This window comes from Lepeophtheirus salmonis, chromosome 4 (genome assembly GCF_016086655.4).
Source record: "Lepeophtheirus salmonis chromosome 4, UVic_Lsal_1.4, whole genome shotgun sequence".
NCBI classification, from domain to species: domain Eukaryota; kingdom Metazoa; phylum Arthropoda; class Copepoda; order Siphonostomatoida; family Caligidae; genus Lepeophtheirus; species Lepeophtheirus salmonis.
Genome location: NC_052134.2, coordinates 37,902,693 through 37,917,125, shown reverse-complemented (window position 1 = coordinate 37,917,125; position 14,433 = coordinate 37,902,693). Strand labels below are relative to the sequence as shown.

At 29.0% G+C, this 14,433-nt stretch overlaps 1 protein-coding gene across 1 annotated transcript; it reads left to right on the top strand.

Annotated features, from left to right (window-relative positions):
* The first annotated feature begins 12,840 nt into the window (after positions 1-12,840).
* LOC121115887 (uncharacterized) lies at positions 12,841-14,341 on the top strand. The gene is made up of 3 exons (XM_040710057.2): positions 12,841-12,972; positions 13,041-13,188; positions 13,833-14,341. Exons 2-3 carry the CDS (start codon positions 13,056-13,058, stop codon positions 14,087-14,089), a joined length of 390 nt encoding a protein of 129 aa, XP_040565991.1. The 5' UTR covers positions 12,841-12,972; positions 13,041-13,055; the 3' UTR covers positions 14,090-14,341.
* The last annotated feature ends 92 nt before the right edge of the window (positions 14,342-14,433 follow it).

Genomic DNA, 14,433 nt, shown 5'->3' with positions numbered 1-14,433 from the left:
ACACAAAAGAAATATTCTACGTTTGGTAGGGAATTATTAAATGTTAAGGAAAGCATCAAACATTTTCTATAGCTTTGGATGGACAAGTTTTCACGGACCACAAACCTTTAGTCACTGCGATTGACATTTGCAATCCCTCTTGGACAACAAGACAGTTCTGTACTTTTGCATTCATAGCAGAATTCAATTGCGATATCGAACACATTTCTAGAAAATTAAATCATACTGCAGACATTCTTTCTAGAAGTATAAATAACATCATAATAGGTCCAACCTTCATTGAAGATATAATTGAGGATCAAAAGAAACAGGATCCTAATATACTTAAGTTTAAAATTAAACCTTCTTTTAAATACATTGCAGGAGCCCTACTTGCTGGTTTTGGCAATGCTGACGCATTCTGTGAGGCTGTGTCATCTCCAGAATTGCGTCAAAGAATCGTGCATTCTGTACATAAGGACAATCGTCCGGGATTCAAAGAAACGTTAAAGAGGGCTTCACTTTTTTATGCTTGGCCTAATTTGAGAACATACGTCAGAAACTTCTCTTGAGAGTGTTTAGCCTGTCAGAAAACCAAACCTTTCAGGACATCAAGACCAACGTCGTCTTTCGATCCACCATCTGAAAGATTTTCCTTTATTCACGTAGACATAATCGGTCCATTCCCACTCATTCAGGGACAGTACTATGCCCTAACTATTATGGATCGTTTCACAGGGTGGCCAGAAGTGATACCTATTCCAGATATAACCTCCAAGAAAATAGCAAATAATTTTTTCAGTTTTTTATGAAGATAAGATTTTTTACTTTTACTGGACACCAGCAAAGAGAAAAAGAATGAAGAGAAAAGTGTCGTTTTTCATCATTTTTCAGCATAAAAATGGATATATTTCGAGTTTAGATCAAGATACAGAATGAATAATGGAACAACGTAGCTCAATGGACAACGTATTTGGATCGAATTATTCTTCTGACCCCAATGTGTGGAAGTTTGCGGCCCGGTAATTCCTGGAGAAGGAAATATACTTTATGTATATTGACTTAAAAGAAGATTCCTAGGTTAGATGGAGTAAATGTAATACTATAATGTTTAATTATACTTAATCACTGCAACTACATTGGACCAATTAAAGGAACATTTAAAAAAATGTAATTCTTCACTCGAGGATCAATTACATATATACTTGACTTAAAAAAATGAAAAGGCCTAAATCATATTTTTTAAAAGTCACCTTATATCAGAGTCGTCGGAAAAAATGAAATGTCACACCAAAAATGCAAGAAAATATTATCCCCCCCCCTGCCCTCAAAGAAAAGTCCTACACTGCCACTAGGTACAGGTATTACCCGCGTCCATGTTTAGTATAATTCTAATGAATCAGTAGAAAACCTATTTAAGGAAAAAATAGTGTTCAGACTTCCACAGCTCTAACATTTTTTTTTAAAACTTAATGATATCTTCATTCGACTTTATTACATACGCTGCCGTACCCATAAAAAAACAATCAAAACTACATGCAACATGCAACAAAAATGCAACAATTAACAAATAAATATATTTTTTTTCTTCTTTTTGAAAGACAAAATTTACTTATTTTTTAACTAATACTGTAATTATTTTTGAATATCATAAAATAACCTGAATATAAATATACTATACATATGTCTATTTATTGTATAGGTACATGGAGGTAGATTGTTCCACCCAAAAAAAAAAAAAAAAAAACCCAAAAGCTTGTTCATTCTATTTTGAATCATAATTATTTATTTTCCACTTCCTTGATGTAGAATATCTGGATTACGATAAGTTTCTATGGTAGAAACATTTTTAAAAGTAAGTATATATATACTAGTATCAAGCCAAAAAGACTTCCTTGTATGCATACCTACATAAATTGGTTGATTTAACCATCCCATTAATGGTCAAAAGTGTGTTGCTATTGTAGTATAAGGTTAAATAGTAGTATTCTATTATAAAAAAAGGCTACAATGAAAAGCAATAACCCAATGGTGTAACGATGACCACGTAATCCATTTTTGTCCAAATTCAGTTAGCTAAGAGTATACTTTTTATCCCCTAGGGGTACCATGAATAATTTGATAGAAAATTTCGCAATATCCATGAAATTACTGTTTTAATTGAATGTCAACAAATTAATTCTACCATGGGGAGGAAAAATTGCATGCACCATTAGCAAAAATGATAAAATAATCTCTTCTGTGGTATCTCAAAAGAAAAAAATTGACGAGGGAAAAGTTTTTTCGTTACCAAGGAAGTATTTTAATATTAAAAGGCGCATTTGTAGCTTTATTTTATAGGTTGCTAGTTTTCTATTGAAAAAATGTCCTATTTACAGTGAATATAAGTTCAAAAGGCCATTTCTCATATTTTTATGGAAAATAAAGTATTTAATAGGTTTAAATAGTCAAATATATACATATATTTAAAAATCAGGCCTGTGAGATTCATAAATCACAGTTTTGAAGAAATTATTTAATTCCAATTTCAGGACTGTCACATGCCTCTTTTATAAGATAAAGGTAATCATTAGAGAATTTGAAAAATAAATAACGGCTGTTGTTTTCCATAAAAATATAACAAATGGTTGACCAATGGCTTTTTGAACTTATGTTATGTTAGTGTAGTAATTTCTCAGTTCTTCTACCCCATTTATAGTGGGCGAGTTTGAGCCTTCACCTACGGGTATCTAGTATTATAAGTAAGACGTTATAATCACAAACACAAACATTGACACTTTAATTGGTTGTCAACTGTAAATGTGTCTTCCTCTTATCAGTGTTCCTAACATAGGTTAGTTGGATGATGATTAGTTTTTATTAAGATGTGAAAAGCTCATATAATAATAATTCTAGAGTTTTTTTCAGTTTCTATTCAAAAGAAAGGTTCTGAGATGCAGTATATCTAGGTAACAACGTGTCCAATGTTATTAAAACAATAATTATAATAATACCTAATAATGATGTTCTGATTATATGTAAAAATGTAACCGTAATCCGGATACTATTTTAATAAGGTCCCGACTTTGCGTAAAATACTCATAAATTCGAGACAAGTATCTTTCTAATTTTGGTTTCGGATCTGGATCCTAAAGTTAGAGTACCCGAAATTTATCGGAGTATTTATTTCTAAAGATCCGAACCAACCTGAATCCGAAAAATGTAGATACCGCCTATCTTCACTCCCCCCTATTTTTTGAAAAACAATAACAGTTGAAAGTTGGATTATTTTAGTACCAACAATATATAGCCTCATTTTTATATGCATAAAGGGCTTTTTATATATGAATTGGTTCTAGTACCCCCATGTTCAAATTAAAACTATTTTCCTAAAAAAATTAATCTCCTCAGACTAAATCTAGGACTCAAATTTTGATTATGTTTTATACTCAAATTTATTTGAAAATGAAACATTAACAATACATATATTAAAATTACCTACTCAACAAAAAATTGTTTTTTTCCTAAAGGATTGTGCGAAAGGTAATCCCATACTGGGATTACGAAGAAGTTATAAATACTTTCAATGAAATGACCAATTCCAATCATTTTAAAAACACTGGCGTAATTAACAAACTTTGTACAATTTTAAATAAATAATATATATTGTTTATGTATAAAATACAGAAATATATTGACTAGAAAGAGTTTTATTCAACATACGTATCATATTTGATAAATGAGTTTTGAATCCTTAATTTGAGCAGTTTGACCATTTTTGGCTCAAAATTCATTGATGCAATTACAAATTGATCACAAATGGGTCATTAAACATTATTAAATGTAAATTTCTTTTTTATTAACTTGTATTGTTGTACGTACATTCTGTAGCGAGAAACTAGAAACGTCAGTACATCTATTCTACGAGTGTAATAGGATGAGTCCTTTGGTAAGAATGTGTGAAGTAAAATTACAAATAAAACTACAAGTTTTGACGTCAGAAGCTGATTGGGTAGTGGCCACCGACCCTAATCTGCCGATGGTTTTTAAGGTGAAGGGCATCATCAGTAAAGCGCAGGTAATGATATATTTTCCAGATGTTACAAGAAACCCATACCAACAAATTTTAAAGGTGTAATATAGAAAGAGCTCGACGTTTTAGCTAATTTTTCCGACAATAGTGGTTAATTCGGACTTTTAGGTGCTTGTATAGAAAAAAAGGAAAAAAAATGTAATTTTTAATACCGTTTAAATTATTATTGTTTTTCTTTAACTCATATCAAAAACTCAAAGAATCCTTAATCTCGATTTAACAAAGCACGTAAAATCTGTTATTGAGACTGATTTAAGAAAAAAAAGCTAATCAATTGGATTTTTAGTAATGGACAAAAGGATTGTAACTTCAAAAATAAGAAAATTCTGACTATGCCCTAATCTACTGTGTCTTATAGAAGTTAAAATATTTTTCAAACAAATAACAGAATCAATATTCAAGAAAATTTGTTTTTGCAATTTTTCCATTACTATTGAAAAGTTACTGCAGTATAATAATAATAATATTTTCCTAACCCTGTGTTTTAAAGTTTAAAAGACTTTGTTTTCCATCTATCAAATGTAGACCCATGTATTAATAAAAAAAAGCATGCGTGATATAGAGCTTTAGTTTTGTATTATAATGTATAAAATAACTTTTTTGAATTTTATAATGGATAATTATATAGTTTTATCGTGAAGTTGCAATATACATTACAAACGCAGGTACATCAATTGTTATATTTAATCAAATATCTACCACATATGACAAATGTCTTGTAATGCTTGAATTGATCATAGTTAAACTTTTAAGGTATGACCAGAAAATTGATTTGCTACCAATGAATTAATCTACCCAAAACAAAGGAGTGGCATACAGTGCTAGCCAAAGGGTTAAAAGCATCTAAATATTTGAACTTTTCATCAACTTTCAAATTATTTATACGTACACAAACAATAACTCATACTAAACTTATTTAACGGTAAAACAAAACACAGCCTTTTTAGACACCCCAAAAATGTAATGATAATGATTAATTCAATGTAGATAGTTCAAAGGATAACAACTGCATTCTGGGAATGACCTAGGAATACTTTTTTAAAAGGTTAACTCCATAAAGGGAACCGAAGGACTTGAGGTTGATTAATATTTTTCCTTTATATCGATACTTCAAAGATTTATTGATTACGTTTTTGTTATACCGATTCAAAGACTGTTAAAAGGTATTTCTTAAAGTCAAGAGACTTTGGATATTTTCTATTCACGAGGTATTAAAATTATAACAGTATCGAACCATGATTTGATACTGTACACGTGATTCAACGGCACAGTATTCTTAAAAATGAAATATTTATCTACAAGTATTTATATAAAGTATAGTGATGGACGATTAATCGGAATCGGGAAATCGAGTGTTTTTTCTGAGATCAGAATCGGGAGGAGCATCGGAAAAGTAAGATTTAATTTGGGATTCCAATTCTTATTTATTACTAGGATTTAACATTATTACTTTTCTTTATTAAAAAAAATTTTGCTTTTTACTAAAAAAATTTAATATTTGAAATTTAAAATTTTTTTGTTCAACAGCTATGAATTTTGGAAATTTTTCTACAAAAAGTTAATTCTTTGTTAAAGGCTGAGGTTTTTAATTTTTTAAGAATATACATGAGTTTTTGATAGTTTTTTTCCCAAAAAAAAATGAATTTTTTTGAAAAAAAAACGCTAAATAAATATACATATAATCCTGTGGACGCCCTGATAGCAAAATGGTATTTTTTAACTAATATTTAAAATATTAAAAAATCCGAATCGACATCAATTTTTTTGGGAATCGTCCCATCACTACTATTTTTCACTATTTTATTATTGAAAAAACAAACAAAAATCATATATTATGTAATATTAAGAACATTACATAATATTTTAGGTCCTTGCTTTTTTTCACAACTCCAATTCATAAATCAATTATGAATATGTACCATATTATGAAGCGGTACGGCTGAACCAAGGTCCGTACGGTACTGTGGATTTTTCGTACAATTCCAGTCCTTGTCAACTCAAACGAAAACTGGAATCCTTTTTATGAAAATTAAATTTGTATAACATTTGTATTCCTCAATTAATTAAAGCTAATTTATTCTTATTAATCCTAAGGGAGACGCTGTGTCCAATAAATCAAATGTTTATAACTATAGTTTACTCAATTAGGTATCTCAACTAGTGATGGGACAATTCAAAAAAAAAAAAAAAAATCCCAATGCCGATTCCAATGCGATTCTAGTGAAAATTCCAGATGCAGATTCGATTCTTCAACATTTTAGCGAAAAAATATACATTTTTGCAATCAGGGGCATCCACAGATATATAAATATTTTAAGGGGAGTTTTTAGTTGTTTTTTTTTGAGAAAAAAATACAAAGTTTTTTTTTTTTTTAATTTTAAATAATAAATTTGCAAAAAAAATTCAAATATACTATTTGGTATTCAAAAAAATTAAAAAATCCACAATTATTCAAATAAAATTAAATTTACAAAAGAAAAAATCAAACACCCACGGTTATTCTAAAAAAATAAAATTTGTGGAAAAAAAAATCAGAAATCAACAGTTGTTCACAAAAATTAATTTTTTTTAAAGAAGTTTTAAATATTAAAAAATTCTAGAACTAATTGAAAAATAACTAATTTTTTGGAATACAAATTAAATTTCTAATTTTAAAATTTAAAAAAAATATTTAAAATTAAATTTTTTGGAGAAAAATTTCAAAACGACATGGTTATTAAGGAAAAAATTAATTTATTCCTAAAAAATTTCAAAATGTAATTTTTGGAGAAAAATTTCAAAACGATATAGTTATTTAAAAAAAATTTAATTTATTGGAAAAAAATTACAAATTATTTTTTTTGGAAAATTAATTTTAATTTATAAAAAATTTTTTTCTATATTTCATCCAATGTCCAGCTACAATGTAAAATTTAACAAACAAATAAAACAAAACAATTTAAATTCCAAATATTAAATTTATTTAAATATTACATTTTCTAGTAAAAACCAAAGATTCCATAATTTAATTTTTTTTTTCTTGGTTACTTAGAAAAGTGAGAAGTTGTTAAATACCAGTAATAAAAAGAATTGGAATTGCAAATTAAACATTTAATTCAGTCCCGATGCCGATTCCAGAAGAAACAACCGATTTTCCTTTTCTCATTAATCGTCCTATCACTAATCTCAACTAGTCCCAAAAATTTGAATGCAAAGCCTATAATTATTGACTGCAATATATCTATTAAATATTGGGTTTTACGTATAAATATCATTTATGTAATTTTGCTTTTCTTGATTTTTGTTCAATATCGTTTTTGTGTTTACTCACAAGGCATGTAGTTTAGGATGTTGCGTGTCGGCGGGAGCAATAAACTTTGGAACTAGAATATAATATTTTAAGATATAAGCTATCTTTTCCATTTTGACAAAATAAATTGGGATGACTTATGCTAAAAATTTTAGTATCGTTAACCATGAATGAACTTCTTCATAATTGAGTGAATAAAACAAAATGAAATTATTGACAAAATACCAAAATTTTCATCCCATGTTCAAATAATATTATTACACACACAGAGTCAAATATGAATTAAATGAGGAAAAAGACAATAAAGTAATAATTAAATATCTATTTATTATTGAAATTTTGTACAGATTTCAAGTTCAGGGCCTGAAATTTTTACTTTTCCATAGACAATTGAATATTTAATTTTATTTTTTTTTAAACATTGTACATTTTAATCTTTTTTCCAAAAAAAAATTATTTTCGTAAACAGCTGTGGATTTTGAAATTTCTTGGGAATAATGGTTGATTTTTGAATCTTTTTTTCAAAAACATTAATATTCGAAATTTGATTTTTCCTCAAATAAAATAATTTTCTGAGAATAAATATGGATTTCTCTCCAAAAAATTAAATATTTGAAATTTAGTATTTGAATTTTTCTTTTCAAAAAATGCAATTTTTAGAATACAGGTGCGGATTTTTTAAGTTTTTTTTCAAAAATTTGTCCACCTCCCCCAAAAAAAAAAAATAAATCTAATCCATTAGACGCCCTAACGTTGTACAAGGATCAAGTTTTTGGTCTCAAAATACCTTGTTTAGTTATAACAACAACTATATTAATTACCAATTACACATTTGATTATTTGTCAATTAATTTGTTCATCATAACCGTATAATGACAATACATCAACCGTCAATTCAAAAACCAATAATTGTAATGTCTTTATCAAAAATACTAAAAAATCTTCATTCAAAACATATTTAATCTCATTTATGGATTGCGATTTGTGCAATTTGCTTATACTAGATACAACTCGTGCAACTTGCTTATACTAGATACAACTTGTGCATAAGTTACGACTTATACATATGTAAAAATAATTAGAAAAATGCTGAGTATCAATAATCGTATATTCATATTTCTTCATAGGTAAAGATTATAACAACGATTAATAGAAGCATATAACTTTTAAAAGACATCAATGTAATAGTTTAAAACAACATTAATATCATATTCTTCATTATAGAACATTATAATTCATAAAATATGTATGTGGTTATTTGTGCCGCAGAAGAGTTATAGTACTACTGTTCTGTTTCTCAGAAAATATGAATAAATTGGACATGATATAAAAAATTCTTGAAGAATCAATTATTTTACATAGTCTCTCAAACAAAAAAGCGTCATTAGATTAGACTTGAGCCTATTTAAGTTTTTTTTTAAACTGATGTTTGAGTTATTATTATTTGCTTTCAAGTAAAGTTAGATATTTCAAAAAATATTAAGGTGAGCAAGAGTAACTTTCATAAAATTGTCGACTTTTGTAGGGTTTTTTCGAATCCAATACGTACCAAATAGTAACAGGAATTGATTATAATATAATGAATTGTACATTATGTCATTATGAAGACTTGACCGATCTGTTTTCAGGTTAATATTTTTTCCCTCCTGCCCAAAGACACTTCCTGCTGGAGACAGTGAAAAACTGACTTTGGCAAAGTTTGAGGTCTCTAATGCCATTTTTGCCGTGGTGCAGGCTATTTTAGTGTGTAAAAAGTTGAATTTTTGGGTCAAAATTGGTCATTTTTGGAACTTCCCAAATATGGACTATTAGTAAAAAATTGTACTGTTTATATTATTTTAGTATTTCGTTATCAGTTAAAAATATTGTACATCCTATTTTTTCTATAAATTAAGGGCTCTAAGATGTACTTAATGATTTGCAAGTGATAGTTTTTGAACAAAAAGGAGGAAAAGTATCTAGTTCTATGATTGAGAAAAGAGGGGAAACTCCATTTTTTTACTATTAGCATCATATTTAGGATGGTACAAATACTAAAAACGTCAAAAATACAATTTTTCAAACTAGAATAGCCCATACCATGCAAAAAAGGGCATTTAATACATCACACTTTGCTCAAGTCAGTTTTTTAAGCTTGTTGATAGCAGAAAAGGTGTTTGTGCAGGAGGAGATAAATATTCACCGGAAAACGGGACCGTCTAATGAAGACAATAGAATTAAAACTTTTCATACAATATACATGAATGAAAGCATATATGGCCAATGAAATTCAAACAATTTAATAAACTGTATACATGGAATGAACTTGCTAGAATCCCAATTATTTGAGAGGAAAAAAACGGTCAACTTATTTTAAATACGAAATTGTTACTTTTTTATTAGAGAAATACTCAAATCATATTAGAACCTCAGCCTTGTCCTTGACAATAGATACAAGTATAGATATTAAAATTTAAGTTAAAGATGTCATCTTTATGACCATTTTGTGAGGAAGTAAACTAAAAATACGCAGTGAAATAATAAAAGCGTCCGCAGCGGGTAGGCTAGAAGGGATGTAGCCCCACTCCCCGAAAGAAAAAAAATTGAATTTTTGCATTTTGTAGTAATTTTTTTTTCGTCATTCGGGAAATGACAAAATAATTTAATATTGGAATTTTTTTCCAAAAAAACACTTAAATGGTGCCAGTAAAATAGTAAATGAACAAGACTAGTTATGTATATATCTAGTAGGGCTGGGACAATAAGCTAACCCTACAGTTTGGTACAGTATTATAGTGAAATGGTTTTTCAAGTTTTCTCGATATTTTATTCTTTAATAATTTATTTTCTGTATAAATAAAATTATTCCTAAATATACTTAACTTGTCTTAAAAAAATCAGAGGTTGATATGAAATATACAATGGTTATGTAATAATATTATTCATTATTTTTTTGATTTTTTTTGCAAAAAGATGAACTTGTCCGAATTTTCCGCTAACAGTCACAATATCGCCAGCTTCATAAATGAGCTGAAATATTTGATGTACTTCAACTGTCATAAACGATTAATGTAGAACAATACTTAGGAAATACCGTAGACTTAGGTACCAGAAGGAGTTATATTCAACTCGATATCAAATTCGCTATCCATAACAATTTTTTGTTGAAGAATGCTTAAATGAAATCTTGTTCTAAAATACAGATTATTTCGAAGGAACTAAGAACAAAGAACCAAATAACTCTTTATTATTGGTTGAATACATATTTAAGGGGAATATGACAGAAAATATATGTTTGATTTTGTAAAACATAATAACGAAGTCAATGGTTCCGATTGAATTATACATCTATGCTAAGCAAAATATATAAACCAAATAAGGAATGATAAAACAGAACCAAAATATTTTAATTATTAAAATAAATTAATATGCGATTATATATATACGTACCGAACCGATCCGCAATACAAACCCGTACCGTACCAGCCCAATATGTAGGTATATAGAAGTTATTGAAGTCTTGGAGATATGATTGTGATAAGATAATGCATATTTTTTAAAGTAGTGCGCATGAATATTAATAGAACACAAAAAATATATTTATATAAAATTAAAAATACGGACTTCAAGTTAGGTTTTTTACGGAGTGATGCATGCCTCCATTTATCACTTACCTTATTAATTCACAAGTTACTATATTATTTACATGCCAACTACAATTATAAGTTAACGCCTTCTTCTTAAAAAAAATTAGCCATTCTAAAAGATATTCATTATTTAGATAGAATAGAAGGTATTAAAAGTGTATATTTCATTCATATCACTTTGACATTGGTATATGAAGGCGCATTTGTTTGTCATTGTATGAAAAAATAAGCAAATAATCCATACACTATTGTCATAAATGAGTTTTAAAGCTTTCTTAATCATTAATGTAGACTCCCTTAGCGGCAATGATGGTTTCCAGACGGCAACGGAAGGTCTGGCATCCGCCGCAGATATATTCCTAGGTCATATGGTCCCAGTGATGGCTGATAATTGATTTGAGTGATTCGGTGTATGGATGACGTACACTGCAGGCCTTACACTTGACATGCCCCCAAAACGTGTAGTCAAGGGAGTTGGCATCAGGACTTTAGGGGGGGGCAAAAGTGTAAAAAAAAGTTCAAAAGACTCATTCAAAGGAGTCTTGCAACGGAGGAGATGATTTTCTTTCATTACTGGTGTCAAAAGTGGCCTCTCCACCCTCATAAGGTTCTTTCCATCAACTTTTTTTTGTAACACTCTGGACAGTCTGCTGTGAAACCCCAAGATCTCTTGTATGGGCCCTCATGGACTTGAAGGTATTGATTGGGCTATTTTTATCAACTCCTCCAAGTCCGGTTTAGCCTTTTTGACAGAGCCCTTTTTCCTCTCTAACATTTGGGACTTACTGACGGTAGTCTTGGAGCTGCCCAACTGCATGGAGTTCGCGAATGGAAATTTATCGATCACGTTCTAGTGTCATTTTCTCAACTTTTATTTAAGCTTGAGAGATCAGGTTTGTTTTGTTTTGTAACTAATTTGTTATGCTTTAATATATCGAAATATGAATTAATTTAAACCAATTAATCTTTATTAATTATTCAATTAGTAAGTGTTTAAATTTCAATGGACTACAATCAATAACCCTATAGTTTGTTTAATTTTAGAAAAAAGAGCCGTATATAAAGGTTTTTGAGAGCCTTAGATTGAACACCAATGGTTTTGAGCATTTAAAAATATAACTGATGTACTATTGGTCCAAATATGTGTTGAGTTAAAAATACAAAAACAAACTTAAACAAAAATCAGTAAAATGAAAGAATCCCAATATTTCATTGACATATTTCTGTTAAATATAGGCTTATATTCAAATTTATTGTATGAACTGAGGTATCCAATAGTGCTAGTTTTAGTTTTTAACCTTCATTTGATTTATGAAACTCAATTTGGGCCAAATATTTCCCTTTTTATAAAATCTATGAATTTCTAATTATTTCATTATGACAACAAATTTTTTTTTCTATTTTAAGATCAATTTGCAACAAACTTAAAGGATTAATTAGAATAATTTGTTATTATAAATTGATGATAATTCGTGCAAGAAAAAAAACTTGATCCCGATTTAACTTTGAGAACTGACATTCGAGTTGTTTTTGGTGTATGATATGTTTAATTTTATAAATAAATAAAAAATGGTCGCTATACTCAAAGTAAAAAGCAATTGACCTTAAACGTCCTTGAGGTACAACGTCATAAAACCAATACCACCATTGCATACATATTGTATGTTCATAGTAAAAAGAATACTTTAAATTCTCCAAATGACGTGTTATGATGATAAAACACAGGAATCTCTCCATTAAAAGTAATACTAGCGATATGATTGTATGTACAATGTATATATTATGTACTTAGAAGTTGAAGTAGATTATTAAGTAAATGACAAAAGCCTTCTGGTTTTGCTGAGAATTTCGGTAAAAATGCGTAAGCGTACTCGTTGCAAGCGTGTACCGCCAAGGTCGTACCTATATAATACAATCTTGTATATGTACCAAATTTGTTAGTCTACGACTGTTATTGAAAGAAATCGCATCTCTCAACGATATATATTTTTTTAAATCTAGATAAGGTGCTTAACCATACATATATTTAGATCTTCCGAATGTTGAGTCAAAAAATAATTTTGTATATTTAAAGGATCCACACTTCGGAATGAAAGCTGCCATTGTTCTCATCATCTCTTGCTTTGCTTTGAGCCAAGCTCGTCCTGGAGGATATACAGCTAAAGGAGGTGTAGTTGACTTTTTGAAGGAATTGGACTATTTAGATCAAGCCGTGGCTGCTGGTAAGTCCAAGAAAAATTCCTTTTAAGTGTACACTTATTAATATGAGATTTATCATCATAAGTCTTATAAAATAATACATATGAAACCTTCAGACGTGAAAAATAAGACATTCCTTGAAGGTTGTTCACATATATTTACAGATGAATGAACTTGGAAATTTTTCTGATAATCAAATGATTTATGAAAAAATAAAAATCCTATTTTTTTTTTTTTTTTTTTTTTTTTTTGTAATCCCTTGTGTTCTTCATTAATGTTTAAGCATCACTTTTGGGTTAGCATTGAACGTTTAAGTTTTATTTTTTTGAGTCCAATCTAATACTTCATTCTTTGTGATGTAATCTTTGTAGTATGTGTAACCAAGGCACATTCACCACACCCAATTCAGAAACAAGAAAAATAGTTTTTTTTTTTTTTTTTTTTTGAGTGTTGAAAAGACTTTGTCCTTGGAGTACAATGGATAGTATTAGGCACTAACTTCCGCTGAAAACAGGCAGGAGTTGCTAGTTTTGTTGTTGTTGTGTCTTGTATTTTTTTCTTTATTTGTCTTCCTTGACACTCCATTTTATCTTTTCAAATAAATTTAAAATGCCCATCTTTTCTTCCATACACAACACCATTAAAGCATAAAAAATCCATTTTACAGGAAAGTTCGCATGGAATAAACACATTGAGGAGGAACTCATCCAAGAGGAAGCTTTTCGTAACGAAAGATCAAACTCACCTCAGGTTCCATCCTTCTTCACAAGTCAACAAAACTTTGCCAAACTAGCTGGAGGATTGACCTTTGGAGAAGATGCTTCAGGATCAGTCCAACAAACTCGACTCTCACGTAATGCACAGCCATCACCTTCTCGTAATCTCTATTATAGTAGCGTCTTTGAAAAACATGCTGGTCAATAAGAAGGAAGGGAGAATCCAGAATCTGGAAGTGTTATTATCTATTTGAAAGATTCAACAACGACTTGGATCAATCATCAATCCCGTTCATATTATTGACAAAAAGCAAAAAAAAAGAGTCATTTATTATTATTTATTGAGTTTCATTATTTATAATGCATTTATTTAACTATTTCTTCCTTTTTTTTTTTTGCAATTTGAGCTGTGAAATGTAAATTCATTTTTTATAACGAAAAAATATAAACAAAAAATAAACATTTAGTTACTTATTCTGATTGAAATCGAGACTATGTGAGACAATTCTACAGGTATTTACCACAAAAGGCTGCATATAAATATGTAATATT

Bases quoted from the DNA above. Each gene is read 5' to 3' on its own strand.
- LOC121115887 (XM_040710057.2), top strand. From the start codon at position 13,056: ATGAAAGCTGCCATTGTTCTCATCATCTCTTGCTTTGCTTTGAGCCAA. The intron at 13,189-13,832 runs GTAAGTCCAAGA...TCCATTTTACAG, and splicing joins AGATCAAGCCGTGGCTGCTG to GAAAGTTCGCATGGAATAAA.